At 31.8% G+C, this 24,909-nt stretch overlaps 3 protein-coding genes across 3 annotated transcripts; 2 read left to right on the forward strand and 1 right to left on the reverse strand.

Annotated features, from left to right (window-relative positions):
- Nucleotides 1-5,808: 5,808 nt before the first annotated feature.
- Nucleotides 5,809-7,246, forward strand: LOC111905289 (uncharacterized). The gene is made up of 2 exons (XM_023901012.3): nt 5,809-5,984; nt 6,643-7,246. The coding sequence occupies exon 2, from the start codon at nt 6,648-6,650 to the stop codon at nt 7,041-7,043; it is 396 nt and encodes a 131-aa protein (XP_023756780.1). The 5' UTR covers nt 5,809-5,984; nt 6,643-6,647; the 3' UTR covers nt 7,044-7,246.
- A 2,538-nt stretch (nt 7,247-9,784) lies between these two features.
- Nucleotides 9,785-20,621, forward strand: LOC111905379 (CO(2)-response secreted protease). Its single transcript, XM_023901110.3, has 9 exons — nt 9,785-9,984; nt 11,135-11,385; nt 11,561-11,672; nt 12,544-13,048; nt 14,229-14,335; nt 14,424-14,666; nt 15,343-15,457; nt 18,744-18,954; nt 19,938-20,621. The coding sequence occupies exons 1-9, from the start codon at nt 9,821-9,823 to the stop codon at nt 20,483-20,485; spliced, it is 2,256 nt and encodes a 751-aa protein (XP_023756878.1). The 5' UTR covers nt 9,785-9,820; the 3' UTR covers nt 20,486-20,621.
- A 1,691-nt stretch (nt 20,622-22,312) lies between these two features.
- On the reverse strand, nt 22,313-23,578 carry LOC128132273 (uncharacterized mitochondrial protein AtMg00810-like). The gene has a single exon (XM_052768779.1). It carries the CDS (start codon nt 23,576-23,578, stop codon nt 22,313-22,315), a length of 1,266 nt encoding a protein of 421 aa, XP_052624739.1.
- Nucleotides 23,579-24,909: the final 1,331 nt, after the last annotated feature.

Genomic DNA, 24,909 nt, shown 5'->3' on the forward strand with positions numbered 1-24,909 from the left:
GCTCGGTCTGTGAAGGTACAAGCAGCAAACTTGACCTTGCTTATTTCTTGGCATGAACAGATTTCAAATACCGTCTCGGTCTTTTCAAACCATTGCATAAGTGCAATGACTCCCCCAGTGTCGTTGAACATTTTTGGCTTGGCGTTCGAGAATTCTCTGTGGGTGAATTCCCTAATATGACCATGACCAGTGCCATGGTTCTGATGATTGGTACTACTCCCCCCCCCCAACTCCGTTAGTGTTTATTTGGGTTAGCGCAGCTGCTACTGCTACGGTGATGGCAGCCTGTACCATAGCGGGATCGTAAGTTAGGGGTGGTGGTGGCAGTGTTGGTGTCGCGATCCTGCGAGCTGACCTACGAGGACGCATCGTGTTGTCAAAGAAATAATGAAAGACAATAAGTCTCAAATGATTGAAATTCGTGTGTTAATGGGTTAGCTATTTTCAACATTTCATGAATTAGTTTCCACCTAAACAAGGTTTTCGTGTGTGATTCATAATAAGAGTTTATAGATAAACTTATGATTTTGAGTAGTATGCAAGGAATTAACATATAAAAGAAGTACTTCATTATATTAAACATATATCAGGTTACATTCTGGAGTCAAAATTTTTTTGACCTTTCTAAAGGTCTCCGATTAAAAAAGTTACAGAAAAGTAAGACTTTTAGCCGACATCCTATTCTATAACAAAATTTTGGGAGTCGGGCGGGGACTACTTGCGAGGCGGGTTGTGCTTGGAGCTTGACTCCGCGTCTAATTTCTTGGTTCCCATTAAGCACCTTTCAAAGGTGGCTTGTTACTCCCTCGTTTCTTTTACCTCGGCGAGAGTTGTATTCATTTGATACTGGAGTGCGTCGGTGTGGAGTTGGGCATTTTCCTGTAACTTGTTAAGGCGACGAATGTCGGCAGCACTACCTTGTACCTTTATGTTGACGTCACGAATCCTGTTCGCCAAGACTCCTGATTGGTAGGATTGGTTAGCTAGCTTGCCTACAATGATTGGGAGTGCTCGGTCAGCTGAACTTTCATTACTGACGTTATAGAAGTCTCGACACATGTCGTAGGGAGGACGCACTCCTTGTTGCTGACTCCAGTGGTGAATGTGGCTTCCCCAGACGGGAGTTGGTCCCTGAAAACCCAGTTTAACAGTAGGAGGTCGGACGGCTGGTGGGTTGATTACCTCTGGCTCTGAGTCTGTCCCATCCGAGCCTTCCTCTTCTTCCTCTTCCATGGGTTCCTCATCCTCTTCTGGGTCATCCTTTACCCACCCTCCGTTACCTTGATTTGGGTAGTAGGGGTCCCCTGGTAGATGGAATCCAACCATTGTGTACGCGCGAGAATAGAGATATGAGAATTGTCTAAAAATTAAAACATGTAAATCTAAACATGTAAGTTAAACTATTGTATTTACAAAATACTCCTATAGTATTTAGATGTTAGGTTTGATTCTAAAGTTTATAGGTTTGGTAAGTTTTAGACTTGTTGTCCACTATAGCTATCCCCTGGCATATGCTGGTCGGCTCTCGGACAAATATAGTTGACCAGGCTATATCTATCCCAGTCCCGATTACATATTCCAAGGCATACCTGTAGTGCACAACTCATCTATAATACTTCTATATTGTTTTCATTATGATACTGACCCTGTTATATAATGTATGCATGTATACTTTATAAAAGTTTCATTTTAAAAGTATAAATCTAACTTAGAGTGTTTTTGCCCAGTTGTGTTTATAATTGTATATCAAAAATGGTTTTGATATACTTAGTTCACTATAAACAATGCTCTGATACTAATCTGTCACACCCCCAAACCTGAACGGCGGAAACGTTCGGGGGCAGAGGACGTCATGTATAATATCATAACAATTGAATAGTAAAGAAAGTACACACCACCATAATATAAATATATTTTAAAAGTTTACATGATTGTATGAGTTACATGTTTGAATATCAAATACAATATGGTGATCCAAAATACATTACTAACGCCAGCGCGTTAGTCTTCAAAAGTAGTTGCTACCTGATTTAGCGTTTTCCTGAGAATACAAGTTATTTAAAAGAAAAAGTGCCAACAATAAAGTTGGTGAGTTCATAAGTAGTGTTTTGAGAAAATGTATGCCATTCGAAAGTTCACTTTTGTTTTCCAGAAAATCTGATATTTTCTTATGAGTGTATGAAATGGGTATGAATGATTTTTGTATAAATTATATGTATTTGAACCAGGAAAATCCTATATTTTCCTAAAAGTGAAATGCAGTCTCAAATGTCCAAGACCGTAACCTATAAGCAACTATGACATTCTCAAAAGATGATGTATAGTCTTATTGTAAAACAAAACTATAAAAAGATTGTGTTTGAATGTGAAAAGAACAGTATCTGTTACTTTTCCAGTGAAAACATAATACCATAATAATTGTCTATCCAGTGAGTTTTTATAACCGTACTATCATAATTTTCCTGTAGTGATGTTCTTCAGGCGTCGAAACGAGATGACACTTGTCCCCTCGAGGGCTGTAGCTAGCAGCCAGGGCGCGCGATCATTAGTCCCGTATAGATCTATACACACTTGTCACGTTCTCCGGACGGGAGATTCTGGTTATAAACAAGACTTCTAGCGGTACCTTAAAAGGTATGTTGAAGATAAATGACTCAAGAATTCTCAATTAAGTCATGTATTAGAATGAATATGTTTGTCTCCGAAATAATTACCCTTTTCAACAGTTTTGACAAGGCATAATAATGATTTGTATTATTATGATTTGTATGTTCTTGCATGTTTGCGAATGTTATAGTAAAAATGGTTACCCTTGATATGACGCAAACATATAAATAAAACTTCAAATATTCATAATTATGTTTCATCCCGAGAGGGTATAGTGGTGTAAGATGTTTGCATGTTAACAAAATCCATGTAGTAGTTAAAAAGACAACATGAAATGTATAACAAAAGATTTATGTTTTAGGCTTAACAACGCTTTACCAGTATTGTTACGGATCTTCGATTGGTCATAACTTCTTTGTTATAACTCGGATTTTATTGTTCTTTATATTTTTGGAAACCTTGATACGATATCTACCGCTTAGTATACTCAAACTGAGCTTTTTGAACATTTCATTTTTGACGCTATTTTTATTAATTCACAAAGATATTACAATAGCTGACTTCCGGTCGTTACATTGACCAGAAATATCAGGTTGTTACACTATCAAGATTCAACCGTCGTCGATCTATCAAGATTTAAAGTCGGTAACCCAAATGCAATATGAAAAAAATTGAATCTAAAACTAATTTTATATTGAGTTATTTCACCTATCTTCTTCATTCATAATCTTTTTTCCCGTTTAATAATCCAATCAAGTGTCGATTGCCTCATAAAAAAACATAGGAAGAGGTAGAGAGAGACAATGGTTTGGGTGTGGGTCAATATCAATTTGTTTCAGATTTGTGAGTTACCATCGATTTTGTTCCAAATTTTCGAACACATACACGTTGAATAAATCGATGTAGGGTTCCAGATTGATAGGTAAGAATTGACTTTGTTCCTTATTCTTGAATAAGAAATCATCCGAAGCCTTATTCTCGTATTATTACTGACATGAAGTATCTATTCAGAACACAGAAGACGAAAGGGGAGGGAGACCTATAACTGATTCAGAAGAATACACTAGGTAGGTGTCGACCGATTGTTGAAAAAAAATGTGGAGACTGTTGACCGATTGTTTTGAGAGAGAGAGAGAGAGAGAGATGGGAGGATGGGACCCTTTAGTATTAAATAATTATATTTTTTTAAAATAAGACAAATCTTCATAAATGGTCCCTATGGTAGTGAAATGACATAAATACCCTTCACTTAACGCCCAAAAGCTAATGAAGTTAACGAAAATGACAATTTGTTAAAAGTTTTGAAACCACAAGGACCATCTGTGAGGTTTTTAAAGATTAAGGACTAAACTTCAGATTTTCAGAAACCACAGGGACCATTTTTGAAGTTTTGTCTTATTATTATCTTTACTGCATGTTTTTAAAGAATTGTGTATGTTCTATAAATTTATTATAAACAAAAGACAAAATTGCAAAAATGGTCCCTATGGTATGCATTTTTTTGGGGTTTTGATCCAAACCACAAGTTTTTTGGCTTCTTGGTCCTTTTGGACTGGTTTGTTTATGAAAATGGTCCTTATAGTTAACTCCCGTTAAAAAACAATCCGTTAACCCTTCATGTGCCTTCCACGTGAGGGTATTTCCGTCTTTTTTACTTTTGGGGACCATTTTTCATAAAAATATCAATGCCTCATTTACATTCCCAAGCACCCCTCAACTCCCCACCTCCCTCCTCATTCCTTTTGCTCCATTAAACCTGCAAAAGAAACCTCATACCCGCTGCAGACATCAGAGCCAAGTTTGGGGATTGAAGCTCATCGGAATACTTGTCGGAGCTTGGCTAAGAAAGCCACCTTCCTCCCTCAATATTGAACCTCTATCACCACCAGTTAAAATCGCACCTCTATTTCTACACCTCCACCACCGGTGCTTCTGTTTCTTCCGGTGACGGCGATGCCATGATGAAATTTCAATCTATTTCTTTAGGGGTTCTGTTACAAATGATTTTATAAAACAGATTCAAGATTTTGTTTTGAACTTCAGAGAATCAAACATGCTCAAACCTAGAATATAAATCGCCTAAAGAAATAGATTGTGGACATGAGGGTTGCAGGGTGTCTCTCTTTAAGTTATTATCATGACCACAAATTCATCTCCTGATGCAATCATAAACTTTATTCTGTAGTTGAAAAAATATAAATTGCCATTAAAGAGTAAAGACAATGGTTGTCGATCACGATTCTTTATAGATTCTGTGAACAAAAAAGATTATTGGAAATTGGTGTTGATTAATTTTTCTTTGAATGAAGGTATATGAACTTCATAGATTGTATCAAACTCAGAAGATGCTGATGAAGAACATGCAAAGAACAAGACATAATCATCAAGAAAACATATCATTCAATTATCAACAACATAAGAACAAGTTTGATTTGGAACATCCTGCAATAACAGCTAAAGAGTACCAAATTTTAATCGGAGGAGGAACATGACAAATAAGCCCGAATCATCAAATTTTGTGCCTAGTTTTTCATCGTCTTCAACAGGGTCTAGTCATACAAAGAGAATAGAAAGAATCTCAAGAGAGAATTCATGCTTTATGAATAGCAACAGAAGAAACAACAACAGTTCTTCAGATAGACCACTCAAACAATCTCCATGGATATATCAAGTTTTAAGCTTAAACGTGACTTGATATAAAAGAATGAATTTAAGAAAAAGTTTGGTATATTTCAAGATTATGCAAAAATGGTCTCTAAACGTAAAAAGACGGAAATATCCTCACGTGGAAAGTACATGAGGGGGTTAACAGATTGTTTTTAACAGGAGTTAACTATAGGGACCATTTTCACAAACAAATCAGTCCAAAAGGACCACGGAGTCAAAAAACTTGTGGTTTAGACCAAAACCCAAAAAAAATACATACAACAGGGACCATTTTTGCAATTTTGTCTAAACAAAACCAATACTTATGGATCAATTAAAATATTAATATAAAAAACAATCTTCATATTTTTCAATTAATACATTTTTTAAGTTTACTTTATTTTCTTGATACATTTCATTATAACATTTAATTCATGATTACTTACATTCAATAATATAATTCGACGCCCTTTTTATATTTTTTTATAGTTATTAATTTTGTTTCTCTATATAAAAATTTTAATTATTTGTAAATATGTACATAATATCTTTTTTAGGTCAGTGCGTGTTACACTTACAGTACAGATCACGACTCTCTCGTCGCCTCTTTCGTTTAATCTCATCTCAGTTCCCCAAAGACATCGCCGCCGGCCTCCTGCTCCTATAGTTTATCCGACTTCCGACGCGACATCGACGACCTCCGGCTCCGAGTTCCAGAATCCAGACTTCCGGTACAAAAGCACAAAACCCTATCCCTATGATTCCACTTTTTACTGATTGTTTTTGTTCCTAAATGTTTGTGATTGTTCTTGTTCTTTTTCGTTAATCCTTATTTTTAAATCAACATAAAATGGTCACTGTATCTCTTCTTTATTTGTCGATTTTACTTCTGTGTTTAACAATAATATGTCTGCATTTTATTTGTCAATGTGACTGTAATTCATCGATCCTCTCCTCCGTCGTCGTACTTGGTTCCTTTCAAACAAGTAAAGTCCCAATTTTTGCTGCATACATATCAATGTATATGAATGTCAGTAGTATGAATTTCTATTTTCTTCCCCAAATCAGTTTCATTCAACATCATCATGCTTTCTTTGTGTTCTCGGTTATACTCCCCAAATCGAATTTGTTGATCATTTCTCCATCCAAATCATTGGCTTCCGCGATCCAATTAATAGCTCAATCAATGGCTAATTTTGACGAACAAGTATAATCAACCTTCATGTTAGTTTGATTTGTATTCTGTAATAGAGTAATATCAATCCAACATTATCCATAGGGATGCAAGAAATAGCAACATATTTTCGTTTCTTTTTGTTTTAAATCCTTCTACTTTTATTTCTTTCTGTTATAGTAGTCTAACTCTAACCAAATATCTTCTGAATTTAGCAAAAATGGCTGGAAATTCAATCAAATCAGTTGCAAAATCCATTGGAACTGAATTCCAATACCCTTGGAGGGAAAAATTGACAAAATACAAAGATGAACTCTCAAAGGGTGTATGGGGATATTGGCAATTAGGGGCATGGAAGCCTTTAGGGATTAGTGCAAGGCGTAGGGCCCGCCTTAGGAAAGAAGTTTTGTTAGCTGGACAAGATTGGCCCTTTGACCCTGAAAGGAAAGAAATGAGGACAAAAAGAAAAGGGCATAAATGTGATAGAATTTCAGCTGAAAAAAGAGCAAATACAGAGGAATTAATGAAGAAAATGCCACAAATGCTTGCGGATTATAGAAAGAAGAAATGGGAGAAGAAGATGAATGAAGAGGATGCTGCTGCTAAGAAAGTTTAAGGTTTCAATTACTTTTTTACTGTTTCTTTTTTATCTTTTTTTCTAATTTGAAACTTAAATGTTCTGTTTTAGGGCAGATTGAAAATAAGCACATTGTTTAATGGTGAAAAGTTAGTTGTGTTTGATTTTTGACATCAAAGGAAGATGTAGAATTATTGTTTTGGTGTTTTGAGTTGTTATTGTATTGTGGGTGTTTTGTTCTATCACAATTAGGAAGTTTGCTTCTATATTGTCATGTATATGAGGAATGTATATGAGGAGGGCATTCTCGTCTTTTCCACTTGGGATGCGTTTGTTATACAGGACATGACTCATGACTGTATTATGGCTATTTTTTTGAGGGTGAGGGCATTCTTGTCTTTTGTACTTAGGATATATTTGTTATGTTGGACATGACTTTGGGACACAACACAGGTTATATATATATATATATATATATATATATATATATATATATATATATATATATATATATATATATATATATATATATATATATATATATATATATCACTTTTTAATTGATTCTTATATTTTATTTAGTTTTTTACTTTTGTAGGTTATAGTTTTAGGATAGACAAAGTTAGCTTTAACTTCTTATGTCTTATTTACACATTTTAAGTATTATCATATACAATCATGTATTTTTTATAATTAATTATTAATTAACAATAAGTTTATATATTTTATTTACACATTTTAAGTATTATCATATACAATCATAATCATGTATTTGTTATAATTATTTATTACCATTAAGTCTATATCATTTATGCAAAAATGGAATCCCAACTTGAAGAGCTTTGTGGTGCCAACATGACTGAGTACGGATGAACATTTGGACCTTTGGACCGGACATGAACATGGATCTGGTCCGATCCAAGGTTCATCAATATCTGCCAAACCAGTCTAGTCCAAGAGTTGGTCTGATCCGGTTTGGTCAAAATGTTTATCCATACAACCGTAATAAATAAACTAACTTTCGGTTTTGCTTTAACGAGTTGTACCATCCAACAGGTAAAAGAACCAAAAAACCCCGACCTGGATAAGCATCAATAGTCATTCCAAAGTCCATCAATTTCTTTCAAACCGGTCTGGTTTGATCTAAATGTTCACCCCTACCGAGGAGATGGACGATCGATAGGAAAATCATATCGCAAGTGGAAGTCAAGTTACGTGGAATTTAGGAATTCAACATTTATAATGTTTTTTGGTTGTAAATACTTTATTTGTGTTTGTATTATGAACATATAGACTTATGATTGTAACATAAACAATTATTAGAGTTTTTAAGTTTTATGTAATTTTATCTAAAAGATGATATGATTTTTAAGGGTTTTTTTTTTCTTGGAAAATTAAATTAGTGAATCCAACCTATTGGGTTGAAAAAACAATAAACATATAATCCTAATTTTAACCCATTTACAAAATAGTTTGCGTTGAGTCGAGAATTCTCAACATGTTTATTTATTTAAACAGATTGAATTAGGTAAAGATGTTTAGCCTGTTTAATTAAAACTGTTTAATTAAACAGGTTAATACAATTACGACCCACCCAATCTATTGTCATCCATACTTTTGGTCCAACCTTATTCAATTTCATGACTATAATGCCCAAAAGTGTCCTTACCGATCCAATTGGTTTTGTGTTTTTTCCCGAACCAATTCTAGTTCGGTTTTTGAATTTTTGGCCAAAACCGGTTTATTTGCCCACCTTTATATTGGGTGTTGGAATAAGAATAAAAACTTTTTTTTCGGATTATTTTAGTTATCTAAAACCCCACAACTTGTTTTGGTTCAACAGAAATTATAACCCCACAACATTCATGCTGATCAAATCCAAAACAAAAGGTGACAAGAAATTAAACTAACTGTTTTGACAAATAATCTTATGTTGGCACGTCACTTCACTATATAAGCTTTGTAATTCACGTGGTTTTGAGATACACACGTCTTTGCTTTTACATTTTACATTCGATGTAAAGAACATCGATTAATTGCATCAAGTACAATGATTATTATAAAAAATACCAAAAATAGTGATTAATAAAGTTATCCAAAGATAATAAACTCTTTTCTTTGTACGATATCACTATTATATTGAGAAGAGATAAACAGATATTGCTTTGTCTATAATGTCTACACAAGACTCGTTTTTTATAACGTGAAGAAAACAAAATGACTGTTACAAATTCCCATCATATTTCTTTCGCCTAACCTTAACGTTAATGGAAGTGTATTGTGACCCATGTATAAACTGATTGTTACAAATCCTTCATTTTTACATTTGTATCTCGTGTTATCTTCGATGATTATATATTTAACCACAAAATTCTTTTTTCGTGAAACAACTTTTTAACGGCTTTACAAAGCTAAATTATTTTTCAAGACTTATATTATAACATATGCACATAGAATTTCTATTTCAACCATGCTCCTTATTTAAATAAATACTTTTTTAAAAAACGTTTATTTATGAAAACAAATTTCCTAAAATAGAAATTAACAAAAAAACGTTTTGTTTTAATGCACATAGTCACATACGTTCTTGTATATCTTATCCAAACACTTTTTTAATACCAATAAAATAAGACATAATGGTTAATACATAGTGGTTTTTACAGTTCAACCCATTATACGTCCACTTCAAATTCTCCAACCTTAGTGCTTCACTTTCTTTCCCATCATTCTCTATAAGTCTCTAACCACATATTTTTTCTATATATATGTATATATGTGTGTGTTTGTCACATATAAACAATTCTTAAGGCAAAAGCATGAAAAGTCTTTATGTTTTGTGTAGCTTCATCTTTTTAATATATTTGTTTAGAGAAATTAAGGCAGATGAAGAAGGAAATAATGATGTTTATATCGTATATATGGGTGCTGCTGCTACATCAAGGGACAACCATGATATACTTCTCACTTCCCTTGTAAAAAGGTAATACAATCAACACACACACATACTTTTATTCTTTTTCATCGGGTTTCGTTTAGGTTAAATGCAAGATACAACGATATAGTTTTATTGATTTATTTATTGTAGCATCCTGCTCTTATTTCTTCCTATTACAACGTTGTACCCTTGAAAAACTATTTAATTATAGCAATGTCATACGACATGATAATGTTCTAATCATAAAAATTTTAAAATTTAATGCTATTAGAGTAGATTTTTAAAGTACAATGTTTAATAAGAAAATAATTAGGAGTACAATGTTATAATACAAAGAAATGAAGTTAGGTAGCGGATAATATTCAAATAATACCAGAACTTCATTTTGAATAGATGCAAGAAAAAGTATCCTACTTTTGATTGTTTATGTACTATAGCATCCTAATTTAATTTGTTTTTCTTATAACAATTTTTTCTACTTAAAATTGTATTTTAAAAAATCTACCAAAGTATTGCCCTATATTCTCAAAGTTGTTTTTTGTCATGGCATTATTATACTTTGAAGAATTTATCTAAATATAGCAGCGAAAATTGTTTTATATCACCGTTATAATTTGGATAGATTTTTTCAAATACAATGTTGTAACATGAAGAAATGGAAGTAGAATGGCAACTCAATTTCTTGAATTTAACCTACATACAATTATAAATATTACACTACAAGTATAAAAATATATGTTTTTTAAATAAAACAATTTAGGGTTGTTATCAACTAAGGGGGTGTTTGGATAGGAAAAAAACATGTACTTATTACTTATTCCCACAATAAGCTAACTTTGAGTGTTTGGATAAAATCCAGCTTATTAAGCTAAATAAGCTAATTTTAATAAGCATCTCTTCCCATGCTTATTGCTTATTGTTTATTCCCATCACAAATAAGCTAATCCAAACACCCCCTAAATACACTTTTTGCCACTTTTGACCCGTTTTGTTTTTAACTAAGTTTGTAACTTTTACCCATTCTACCCTTTTTAGAACATATATAACATGAAAATCTACCCATATTTACATAAAATGGGTTGAAATTATCATCTAAAAGGTTCCATAAAAATGAAAATATTAAATAGTTAAAACAGATAAATCATACATTTGTTTGTTTGAGAAATTAATGAAACCTACCCTTCATTTGGGCCAGTAAAAAAGACGCAGTCGTGGAAAAATACCAAAACAGCTTCTTGGGATTTGCGGCTCGTTTAACCGATAAAGAGGCAAAGGATATGGCAGAAAAACCAGGGGTAGTTTCGGTATTTCCAGATCCAGTCCTCCAACTTCACACAACACGTTCATGGGATTTCCTTAAATACCAAATGGGAGTCGAGACTGATTTTAAACCAGCCAAAAGTTCAAACGCACCTTCAGATCTCATCATAGGTGTTTTAGACACAGGTAGTTAGTTACACATATATTAAAGACAAAGTACCCTTATTATTATTATTATTATTATTATTATTATTATTATTATTATTATTATTATTATTATTATTATTATTATTATTGTTAATTTATTTATTTACTATTACTATCATTTATAATAATAATAATAAATAAATAAATAAATCAGGTATTTGGCCGGAGGTAGAGAGTTTCAATGATGAAGGTTTTGGACCAATTCCATCAAAATGGAAAGGAACTTGCATGAACGGGAGGGACTTCACAAGTTCAAATTGTAATAGGTACCTTACAACATCCATCTTAACATTTTACAAATTTGCCCTTATTAATTTTAAATGCTGTTTATTTTTGACTTAATGCAGAAAGAACGACCGAATGAAAATAACGAAAATGTAAAATGAGACTTTGTTATGTTGTCTTAGCATTTTACTGATTTGCCCACATTTATTTTTCCCTTCCATTCCTCAAATGTGTTGTCATTATTCTCAAATATCTTTTAAACATCATTTATATGGAGACAACAACAATTAATCGGTAAAATGAAAGGTGAAAAATAATACAATTTTTTAAAACTAATTATTTTTAGTGTGTATACATGGATACCACTACCATAACACAAACTTTAAGGACATGCACTATAATAACAATATTTTATTTTTCTACACTACTAAATTTTTTGGGCTAAATGCAAGAAATAACAAAAGAATTTAATATATATATATATATATATATATATATATATATATATATATATATATATATATATATATATGCTTTTTTTCTTCCTATTAAGGCATTACTACCTGCCTACACAAATAATCTACACAACCTTAGGAGTGAATTTGTTTTGTATTCGAATGTAATTCGGTAGAAATCAAGTAATCAACAACTTACTTTCATTTACATGTATTTATTATAACATCCTACTTTAATTTTTTTGTATTACATAATTATACTTCAAGTTTTTTTTATTCATATCAAGGCATTGAACTCTCCAAAACTTACCCAATTATATAACATTGTATTTTCAATTTCTTTTTCTTATTAATCTACTTTAAAAATCCTACCTAATTGCATATTGCTATAATTATGAAGAATTTTCAAATTACAATGTTGTAATAACGATATCTTGAGTTGAAAATATGTTATCAGGAAAGTAATCGGAGCAAGGTATTACAGAACAATCGGCGATTACAACACGCCAAGGGACATGAACGGACATGGGACCCACGTGGCCTCAACAGCCGCCGGAAACACCGTCTCCAACGCTTCTTACTACGGGCTCGCGATGGGCTCCGCCAAAGGCGGTTTTCCCGGCGCAAGGGTGGCGGCATATCGTGTATGTGGGGCTCGAGGGTGCCTTGGATCGGTTATATTGAAGGCATTTGATGATGCGATTGAAGATGGTGTGGATGTGTTGTCATTATCGTTAGGTTCTTCGGCAGGATTTGGGCCGAATTTTCATAGAGATCCGATTGCGATTGGATCGTTTCATGCGGTGGAGAAGGGGATTATGGTGGTTTGTTCGGCGGGGAATGATGGGCCGAATCGGGAATCGGTGGTTAATATTGCGCCGTGGATACTTACGGTGGCGGCGACTTCGATTGATCGGGATTTTCAGGCGGATATTATTTTAGGTGATAAAACGGTGGTAAAGGTAATCCCTGACACCCCGCTCCCGAGTTCAACTTAAAGAGAGAAAAGAAAGGAAATGGGAGGAAATGAGAGGAAAACAAGAGAGAATGGTGCTCCCGAGTTTCATTAAAGGAAGGAAGTGGAAGGAAATGAAAAGAAAACTTTCCCTCCTATCTTTCCTCCCGATTTGGGAGGATTTGAAAAGAAAGAACAAAATGTTTAACTTTTCTTCTATTTCTCTCCAACTCGGGAGCACAAATGACAATTTCTTTTTCCTTTCTTTTCTCTTCTTTTCTCTCCTTACTTTCTTTTCTCTTCTCTTCTTTTCTTTGCTATTGCGAGTATTTTTTCCCTGTAACAAATTAAAAAAATATATATTTTTTAGTAATAAAGATGTTGAAAAAAAAATTCTAAATCATTGTCGTAAAAGAAATGACTGAAAGGAATTTTTTTGATTGTTTGGTTTTTAATTTTAAATAGTTATTGTGACTGTTTTGTTGTAGCAAATTTTAAAAATAAATAATTAGAAAATTATTTTTTCCGGTTTTAAATGTGTTTTGATTTGTTTTTTAAATTATTGTGATAAAGGTAAAGGTTTTCCTGTAATTATTGTGATTGTTTTCCAAATTTTGGGTTTTTCATTTGAAAATTTATTTATGATTGTTTTTTCGTAATAAATTAAAATTTAACAAATAGAAAATTATTTTCTGGTTTTAAAGATGTTTTTAAAAAAAAAAACATATAAATTATTGTGGTAAAGGTAATCCTGAAAGAATTTTTTTTTTTATTTTTTTATTTTTAATTTGTTAGTCACTTATATATTTTCATTTTTTTGAAAAAATTATAATGACTGGTTTCCTATAACAAATTTAAATAATAAATAATTAGAACATTATTTTTTTTGTTTTAAAGATGGTTTATAAGAAAATCTAAATTGTTGTGTAAAGGTAATCACTAAAAAAAATTGTTCTTGGTTTTTCTTTTAATAAAGTTAGTAAGTTATTGTGAGTTTTTTTTTTCTTCCCGTAACAGATTAAAAAAACAATTAGAGAATTATTTTCTGGATTTAAATATGGTTTTGGAAAATTTTCTAAACTTTAATGGTTTGATGATAGATCATAAAAAATATTACTGTCAAGGGTTAAACCTGAACTATGAACTTAATTCGAAGGACTAATACATAATTTTCTCTTAAATTCAAGGGTGGAGGCATAAACTTCGCACAAATCGATAAATCTCCGGTGCACCGGTTACTTTATGGAAGATCCGCCAAAAGAAATTTTAGCATGTATGACGAAGTCGATGCGAGGTAATTCTATTAACAAAATTTTCAAGTGAATTTTCATCTTTTACACTTTAAGTTTGATTAATTCATTTATAACACCTGAGTTTTTCAGAAACTGTATACCACGTGCATTAGATGTGAACAAAGTAAAAGGAAACATTGTTCTTTGTGAGCATAGAGACGGAATATATACAGTGAAACAAAAACTACGTCGTATTAAACGACTTGGTGCACTTGGGATGATTCTTGTTAGTAATAATGCAAGAGGAGTGGCTACCTCTTCTGGATCATTTCCAATGGCTACGGTTGATCGAAATGCTGGGAGTAAAATTATATCGTATGCTAAAACCAAAAGGTAAATATTAAACCGAATTATTGAAACTATACTGTTTATCATGTGTATTAATGTATGTTTGACGATTGAAAAAAAATTGTTAACATTGAACAAAATTGGAAAAATGATGTTCGATTTGAAAAAAAAAAACATAGTGTTAAAATTGAAAGAAAAAATTAAACTTAATGTTAAAATCGAAAAAAGTGAAAACTTAATGTTTTTTGTGGAAAACAATTCAATTTTGATATGTCAACATGTCATGTCAGTATGTCACGTCATCCATACTGACACATCATCATGCCACGTCAGCATGTAACCGAGTTGATCAGTCAAATAGTCAGAATTATAACAAACAGGAAAACACAATGTCAAATTTGAGATAAAAAAAATCACAGTGTCAAATTAGAATTTTTGTATAAACTGAATGTTTTTTATGCTATTTATCTATAAAATAATGGAATTGTCATTATTTAAATTAATGAGATGAAATTGATTAAAATAACAAAATAGGGGTGGCTTCCTCCATTTCATTTGTATACGATTATTGGGTAGTAAAAACTACCTTAATTGGATTAAAAAAACCAAAGAAAATTGAAAGGGACTATATAGATTTTAGTTTTTCGTACTAAAATTCATCACTGACTGATTTGAGGTGCCCTTCTAAAAAAAAAAGACTAATTTGAGGGAATATGTGAAGGAAACCTATGGCAACTATTCTACCGAGTGTATCAATGACAGGATATAAACCAGCTCCAGTAGTCGCTTACTTCTCAGCTAGAGGTCCTTCATTTGCTACAAAAGCTATACTCAAGGCAAGGTCACTTTATCTTATGAAATTTTAGTGTTATTGTTATATATAAGAATACTTATTATTATTATTAGGATTGATATAATAAACGGGTAACAAACTATTTGTAATGTCTAATAACAATATTTTTCTAGAAAAAAAAAATAGGGTTTAAGTCATTTTTGGTCATTTAACTTTTGATTTTGTGCTCATTTGGTCACTTAATTCTTTTTAAGTTTTAAAAGGTCATCAAACTTTTGGTTTTGTACTCATTTAGTCACTTAACTTTTGGTTTGGTCACATGTAGTCACCTAACTTTAAAATTGTGCTCATTTAGTCACTAAACTTTCAAATTTTTTCAAAAGTTTAGTGACTAAATGAGCACAATTTTAAAAGTTAGGTGACTAAATGAGCACAAATCTAAAAGTTAAGTGACTAAATATGACCAAACCAAAAGTTAAGTGACTAAATGAACACAAATTCAAAAGTTTAATGACCTTTTAAAACGTAAAAAGAGCTAAGTGACCAAATGAGCACAAAACCAAAAGTTAAATGACCAAAAATGACCTAAATCCAAAAAAATACTACAACAGTTGAAGAGTTAATTTGTGAACACACATTGAAGATTTGAAGGTGCTTACCTTCTAATAAAACTATTTTTTAAAAACAATAATGTTTTTTTAAAAAAACTAATATTTCGTTACTTAGGCTATATTTGACGCACCACAGCTATCTGAAAAGTTAACTTATTTTTTTTGAGTAGTTTTTAAGTTGTTATGTTTGACAAGCCAAAAAATAGCTTAATAAACTAGTTTTTTAAAAAGTTACTTAGACTAACTTTTTAGGAGATTTAGAAAATATTCCAAAAATACTTATTAATTAATTATAAAAAACACATTCTTTTAAATGTCATTTTATGTCATTTCATATTTTTCAGCTAGTTTTATCTTAGGTCAGCTAGCTTTTCAGCTAGTATGTCAAACATAACCTTATTTATAACATTAACATCTATTTTATCAAATATTTCGTTACTTATTTATAACATTAACATATAATGCAGAAATTTAAAGGAAAATTGCATAAAAATCCTTATGTATTGACCCCATAATCGATTTAGTCATTATATTTATTTTTTATTCAATTAAGTCTCAGATTATAACATTAACATATATTTAATCAAATATTTTGTCACTTATTTATAACATTAACATATAATGCAAAAATTTAAAGGAAAATTGTATAAAAGTCCTTATGTATTGACCTCATAATCATAATCAATTTAGTCATTATATTTAATTTTTATTCAATTAAGTCTAAAAAATCGGAAGTTTTATTCAATTTGACTATTTTATCCGGTCAACAGGTCATCTACTTTAAAAAAAATATACTTTTGACCTAGATTTTAAATTTTACTATAAATTGGTCTAATAGTTACAATTTTGGTCCAAATTTCAATTTTTTTAAAATTCATCCTAAATTTTGTTTTTTACATTTTTTTTTCAAAATTTTGTTTCAAATGTGTTATTTTGTTGTATAAAATCATACTTACATAGAAAAAAAAAACACATTTTCACATATAAAACGTTCTTTTTTCTATATAAAAACATTTTCTGTAAAAACATTTTTGTATGCAAAATATGTATATAAAAACCATTTAAAAAACCACATTTTTATATGAAAAACACCTATTTATAAAAATATTTTTTATTCTAAATACTTATTTATAAAAACGTAGTTATGTAAAATTAAGTAAAATATACTTATGTAGAACACGTTATTATACCCATATACAACAACATGTTTTTATATAAATTTTTTTTTCATATTAAACGTATTTGTATATATTTATGTATATAAACACATTTTTATAAAAAAAATTATACAAATATGCTATTATAAAAAATATATATACGGACACCTACTTATAGAAACATGTTTTTATACAAACATATTTTTTAAAAAATATTATAAACCATATATATATATATATATATATATATATATATATATATATATATATATATATATATATATATATATATATATATATATATATATATATATGCAAACACCTATTTCATAGTAAAAATATTTATATAATTTATGTATACAAACGTATTTTTATGCATAAAAATATACATATACGTTTATTATGAAATAGGTGTTTGTATAAAAACATATTTCCATACATTTTTTTTTTATAAAAACATGTTTTATAAAAACTTGTTTGTATAAATACATGTGTGTATACATTTTTTTATATAATAAAAAATGATTGTATAAAAACATGTTTGCATAAAAATGTGTTTGTATAAAGACATGTATGTATATAAACATGTTTGTATACATAAATATATAAAAATATGTTTGCTATGAAATATGTATTTGTATACTTTTTTTTTTTGTAAAAATGAATTTGTATATATTTATGTTTTATATGCACACCAACAAAATTTTATTTACTTAATAAATACCTATTTTATAAAAGTGTTTAAAGTATATATAGGTATAATAAAATATTTTACATAAGTGTTTTTTTAAAAGGTTTTTAAATAGGTATTTTGCATACAAAAAAAAGTTTTTATATAGGTATTATGCATACCAAAATGTTAAAAAAACGTGTTTATATAGAAAAAGAATATTTTGAACGCGAAAATGTGTTTTTTAGAAAAATATGACTTTATACAGCAAAAAAAACATATTTGAAACATAGTTTTGAAAAGAAAAAAGATTTAAACAATAAAATTTGGGATACGTTTGTAAAAAAATGAAATCTGGGCAAAAAAATGTAAATTTTGGACCAAATCGATTATGAGGCCATAAAGATTTTTATGCAGTTTTCCCTAAATTTATTACTCCCTCAATGTCAAATTTATAGTTCATCTTTTTTTTTTTTTTTGTCTCAAAATAATAGTCTACTTCTAAAAATAAATAACATGTTTATCAAAATACCCTCTCATTATTATTTAACTAACTAAACATTAAATACAAAGTAAGAACAAAACTGTCATTTTATTGAATAAAGTTAGTGGTAATTAATGTTTCCTTGATCTGTTGTGTTTTTCGTCAATAGACAATAATTTTGGGACGGAGGGAGTATAAAAGTCCGATTTTTTTTTTTTTTTTTTTTTTTTTTTTTTTTTTTTTTTAAGTTTATGAATTTGGCAAATGAGACCCCTGAATTATAGATTAGTTTTCATATTCCAGCATCATGTTCGAATTTAGTATTTCAATCTTGATTGCATAATGCATGCTTCCTTAATATATTTACATACTAATTAAAAGAGTTTCATGATTGTATTACCTTGCAGCCTGATGTTGCAGCACCAGGTGTCGCGATTCTTGCTTCATGGCCTGTCAAAGATTCAGTAGCAACACTCAATGGAAAGAATCCTCCTCAATTTTATATAATTTCAGGAACTTCAATGGCTTGCCCACATATTTCTGGCCTCACAGCAATGATCAAATCTCAAAATCCCAATTGGAGCCCATCTGCAATCAGATCAGCAATCATGACAACAGGTTGGTGTAAAGAATTTAATAACAATGGTTTACACATGGAAATATATTTCAATGTACATGATAAATGAAGAGATAATCACAAAAAATGACTGGTATAAGATGTGTGGTTTAAAAAATTGACCATCTTTTTTAACATTACCACAAAATCGACACCAATTCACAATTGGCAAGTTGGGAATTGTGAAATTGTTTTCTGAATGGTTCTATTTTTTTAAAAATCATATTGTTGAATTATATTTGCGAGCTTGTTAAAATTGTGAAATATAAACAACTTCGTGAAAAAATAAATAAATTAAGGGGTCTTTTCCCCAATTAAGTCATGCATGGGTATTGTAGTTGAATAGTTAAAGTTTTATAATACGTGTTTAAGTCTATTTCTTTTCTAGACTGAATGAACTATGTGCACAAGGATAAGTGATTTTTTTATCGTTACATTTCAACGAACAATGTTCACAATATTTATCATTTAGAAAATGATGTTTGATTACATTAAGAAAGCATGTGGCTTAGCCGAGTAAGTTATTTGCCTGGATTAAGTTGAAATTACAAGCTTAACCCATTAAGCTCGTTCAATAAAATGAAATAGCCCCTAAACATTCTTGTAGCTTTTTGCAGTAAAAAGTAATTTCACAACTTTTTGAAAAATCGAAAACTAACCAATTGGAAAATTATTGGTCATTAGATGGTTATTTTTTTGATTTTCCCATAAATGACACACTGCTATTTCTTACATCTAACCATGTTCCATACAATTCAAATAAAGAATGTGAAGAAGTTAAAGTATATGAACTTTTTCATAGAAACTTTTTTTTTTCTAGCTTTTTGTGCCTTTTGTTAGGATAAAGTAATTTCGCAATTTAACAAGAAACTTGCGAAATTAGTGGTTATTTTGTGTTATGGGTAAAAAATATGACCATTTTTGTGATTATCCCATAAATGAATGCACATTGCCATTTCTCACATGTAACCCTTTTCAATTGCAGCAACTCAAACAAACAACATAAAGAAGCCAATAACAACAAACTTCGGTTCAATTGCTACACCATATGATTTCGGTGCAGGGGAAGTTGCATCAAGCCCATTACAACCAGGCCTTATTTACGAAACCGAAATAATTGATTATCTACATTTCTTATGCAACATCGGCTATTCTATCAGTAGAATTAAACGCATTTCCTCTACACTTCCTCCAAAATTTTCATGTCCCTCTGACTCAAATTATAACTCAGTGTCTAATATGAACTACCCATCAATAGCAATTGCTAATTTTAATGGGAAAGTAAGAAGAGTGACTAGAACGGTTACAAATGTTGACGGTGATGACACGAGTTATACTGTTACAGTGGAAGCCCCAAAAGGGTTAAAGATAAAAGTTTCACCAAGTACATTGGAATTTACAGAAAGGAATAAAAAACAAACTTATGAAGTGATATTTAAATCCAATGGTAAATTGGGTGAAGATAGTTTTGGGGCAATTACATGGTCAAATGGAAAGTATAGAGTGAGAAGTCCATTTGTTGTGAGCAAGTAAAAATAAAACACAATTCTGCAGAAGTTATAGTCTACATGTAGTAGTATAGATAACACAATGACCTAAGGGCTTTTCCTATAATAAATGTGAGTTCCTTGTATTGGTTATTGCAAATCATAATACACTTTATCTTGTTTACACTTTATCTTGTTAAGGAAATGTCATACACCACTTTATTATTGAGATAACTTGTCTAGCCTTTTCGACTTTTATTCATTGTTAAGATAAGTTATAATGAAAGAAGAGTATTGAAGAAATATTTCAACTATTTTATTCATTGTTAAGATAATTTATAATGAAAGAATAATCGGTTCTTTGAAAACGGAACGTTTCACAAAAATAAACTTTGAAATGATGCCTAATCTATTTAACAATTGAAAATTTAAATAAGCTAAATGCCAATAAATAACGATATACTTTCATTTATTTATTTATTATAACATCTTAATATCATTTCTTTTTGTTACATCATTTTACTTTCAACTTTTCTTATTAATAACATTTTACTTTGAACACTAACCAACAATAAAGTCGGACTTTCAATTTTTTTGTTAGTAGGATAGCATACATTGAGAAAACTATTGAAATATAGCAGTAAAAACAATTGTACTTTCACTTTTCTTATTAATACATTGTACTTTGAAAAACCAACCAATTACAAAGTTGGACTTTCAAATTTTTTTCTTAGTAGGATATCATACATTGAAAAAACTACTCAAATATAGTAGTAAAAAACCTAATCACTTTGTGTTTGGATGATATTATTATAATAAGATAATTGTTTTAATGTACAATATAGGAGGAAATAGAAGTAGCGAAGTTTAGATGAATGAATGCACTAGAAAAAAGAGAAATGTTAATGTCAATTCTTAAAGGGTGATAAAACATAAACAACTTCCTTTAAGATATGATTTAACTAGCCATGGTAGTTACCACTTAGAAGTCTATTTATTAACTATGCAATATTATAATACCCACAAACGAATGCCACAATAGTTTTTTTTTTTTTTTTTTTTTTTTTTTTTTTTTTTTAAATTGACAAATTTAATGTACTCCTAAACCATTCCTAAATTTCACCTATGTCCACTGTGAGATTTGAACATTCGACCTCAATGAGGGAGAGAAAAAACTTTATGCCACTAGGTGTCCAAATAGATAGAAGATGGACATGATAAAACTTTCACTCCATTCTAGATGTCCAAATTCGAGAAGGGCGTCCACATCCACAAGGGTTTGCATCATCAAATATCTTCTTTGTAGATCTTGAGTTGGAATCAACGATTGAGATGAAGAAGAAGAAGAAGTAGCCATTACAAGAGATCGAACATAGACGTTGTTCATTTTTGTATTCTCCAAGCCCTAAATCAATATATAAAGGGAAATTCTAATATGTTTATTCCATGTCATTAAATATAATGTCATGTAATTTGCCAACTAATTGTATACCTAATGGATTAGGTTGCCTCTAATGAGAATTAAACAAAAACATAAGTTCGTTAGGTTTTTTAGACAAAATGTTAAATTCATTGGGTTTTTCTGAACAAACAAAACATGATTAGAGTTTTTTGAACGGTTTCCAAACTTCATTGATCTTACAAGTCATTGTATCGATATTTAATTACACATCATAAGCCAAGTCATTCGTGTAAATATTGTCATATGATTATGATAAAGAGGGATTACAAGAGTTCTCAAAGAAAAGCATAAAGACTAAAAAGAATAAAGCGGATATAAATACTAGCTAGACAGAAACCCTAATGGGCTAAAGACTAAAGGGCCCATAAACAAGCGGGCTAATAATATGTAGACTAACATCCCCCCTCAAACTCACAATGCCGCAACAATTAGCTTTGAGAGTTTGTCACATAAGAACCGAAATCGAGAAGCTGATAAAGCCTTTGTAAAAATATATGCAAGTTGCAATGTTGATGAAACAAATGGAAGCAAAATGGTCCCGAGCTGTAGGTGATGACGGGTAAAGTGACAATCAATCTCAATGTGCTTCGTCCACTCATGAAAAACAGAATTCTTTGCAATTTGTATCGCACTTTTGTTATCACAATGCAAGGGAGTAGATGAAGAAATGTAAACTCCCATATCTGCAAGCAGCCACCGTAACCAGATAATCTCACATGTAGTTACAGCCATAGCACGATATTCAGCCTCTGTAGAAGATCTAGAGACAACATCCTGTTTGTTACTCTTCCATGAAATGAGAGACTCTCCAAGAAATACACAAAATCTAGTGGTGGACTTACGATCATGACAATCACCATCCCAATCAACATCACTATAGGCACGTAACTCAAGAGAAGACGTCGAGGGAAACAAGAGAGTCTGAAACTGAGTGCCACGAAGATATCTCAGAATACGAAGAACAGCTCCCCAATGAACAGTGGTAGGAGCAGTAACAAACTGACTGACAACATGAACAACATGAGCAATATCTGGACGAGTAACTGTGAGATAAACCAAACTTCCCACAATAGTGCGATAAAGATTCGGATCGGACAAAGGAATACCATTAGTAGGAGAATATTGTGCATTGGTTTCAAGAGGAGTATCAACATTCCGATTGTCAGAGAGGCCCGCCCGTGTAAACAAGTTAGATATATATTTAGTCTGAGAAAGAAGGTACCCTTTCTTATACTGAGCAACCTCAATACCCAAGAAATAACGCAGCAAACCCAAATCCTTCATAGCAAATCGATGAGCGAGATCATGCTTCAAAGACTCAATACCACCATGGTCATCACCTGTAATAATCATGTCATCCACATATAAGGACAGAAGAATCCGTCCCGCACTTGAGCATCTAACAAATAGAGCAAAATCGTGATTACTCTGGACAAATCCAAGAGAGGTAATCACAGTAGAGAATTTCTCAAACCAAGCACGAGGGGCTTGCTTGAGCCCATACAAAGCTTTGCGAAGCCGACAAACCTCACCCGGCCGGTGTTGAATACCTGGGGGAGGAGTCATATAAACCTCTTCATGGAGGTCACCATTCAAAAAGGCATTCTTGACATCCATTTGAAAGATCTTCCACTGTCGGACGGATGCAACTGCAATCATTGTACGAACTGTCGTCATCTTTGCAACAGGGGCAAATGTCTCTTCGTAGTCAAAACCATACTGTTGGGAATACCCTTTTGCTACAAGTCTAGCCTTGTACCGCTCAACAGAACCATCATCTTTAGTCTTTATCTTGTACACCCAACAACAACCTATCGTATGTTTCCCAGGAGGAAGAGAAACCAAATCCCATGTATGAGTCTAATGGAGAGCAGTGAGTTCTTCAGCCATAGCATTCTGCCAAAGAGGATCTAAAACAACTTCTTTATATGATTCAGGTTCAGACAGATTATGAATGCTTGCTATAAATGAAGCAAACGGTCCTGAATATGTAGAGTAAGAAAAATCTGGTAGCTTGGTGGATTTGACGGGACGAGAAGATCTCCTGAGGGGTGGTGGTGGAGGTGGATCCTCAATTTCAATAATCGGAGGACCAGGCTCAGAAACAGGTGGAGACGAGGCACCCTCCGAAAAGGTGGGTGTGTCATGAGCCGAGGGATCATGTGACATAGATGAATCTAGAGCCTCTATATCTTCATCAAAAGGATCAATATGCAGAAGATCGGACTGTATTACATTGTGGGCTGTAGCAGGGATTCGAGAGCCCTTCATAGAGAACGAAACAAAAGACAAAGAAGGACATGGAACAATCCTTTGCCAGGCACAAAAAGCTGGAGTAGAACTCTATCCAACCACCGACGAGTCTCTATCTACCACCATCAGGGTTAGAGACCAAAAGGGCAAAAAAATACCAAAACATAAAGAAAGAATTGGCACAATCAAGCGGGGATCCCAAATGTGAGCAGAACCTTCAAAAGAAAGTCGCAGACATCGATACCCCGAATAGGCTGCCCTTAGCACCTTTCGATCACCAAATCAAGAAGGTACTAACTGAAGCTCTCTGCAGAAGAGACATCGACGTATAGTAGATCACCAACACCAACGAGATCCCTAATTGACTTAAACATTCGCCAAATTACTTTTCGTATGGCCTCTTTCCAAGAGACCCCCTATAGGACAAGAGGGCCAATGCTAAAATTGAGCGACTCGCAATAGAGAAGGTATAGCCAAGAAAAGAAAGGTATTCACCTGCTGAAAATATTGAAACCATGGGAATCCCCGCTAAGGAATGCCCAGAATACCAGGTGCATATTCCTCCTCAAAGCATACACGCCATGACAATGATCAACAACCATCGCCCACCCAATAAACAAGGTATCGACACCATGGGGCCACCCCACGTCACCCCAGGAGGATCCAGTTTACCCCCAGTCACCCATGACCATTTCATTAGGCCGATACACGCTAAGCATCCATTAGGATCCAAAAAAGAATGGGTTAGAAAATCA

This window comes from Lactuca sativa, chromosome 2, assembly GCF_002870075.4.
Source record: "Lactuca sativa cultivar Salinas chromosome 2, Lsat_Salinas_v11, whole genome shotgun sequence".
NCBI lineage: Eukaryota > Viridiplantae > Streptophyta > Magnoliopsida > Asterales > Asteraceae > Lactuca > Lactuca sativa.

Bases quoted from the DNA above. Each gene is read 5' to 3' on its own strand.
- LOC111905289 (XM_023901012.3), top strand. From the start codon at position 6,648: ATGGCTGGAAATTCAATCAAATCAGTTGCAAAATCCATTGGAACTGAA.
- LOC111905379 (XM_023901110.3), top strand. From the start codon at position 9,821: ATGAAAAGTCTTTATGTTTTGTGTAGCTTCATCTTTTTAATATATTTG. The intron at 13,049-14,228 runs GTAATCCCTGAC...CTTAAATTCAAG, and splicing joins GTGATAAAACGGTGGTAAAG to GGTGGAGGCATAAACTTCGC. The intron at 18,955-19,937 runs GTTGGTGTAAAG...TTTCAATTGCAG, and splicing joins ATCAGCAATCATGACAACAG to CAACTCAAACAAACAACATA.
- LOC128132273 (XM_052768779.1), bottom strand. From the start codon at position 23,578: ATGACGACAGTTCGTACAATGATTGCAGTTGCATCCGTCCGACAGTGG.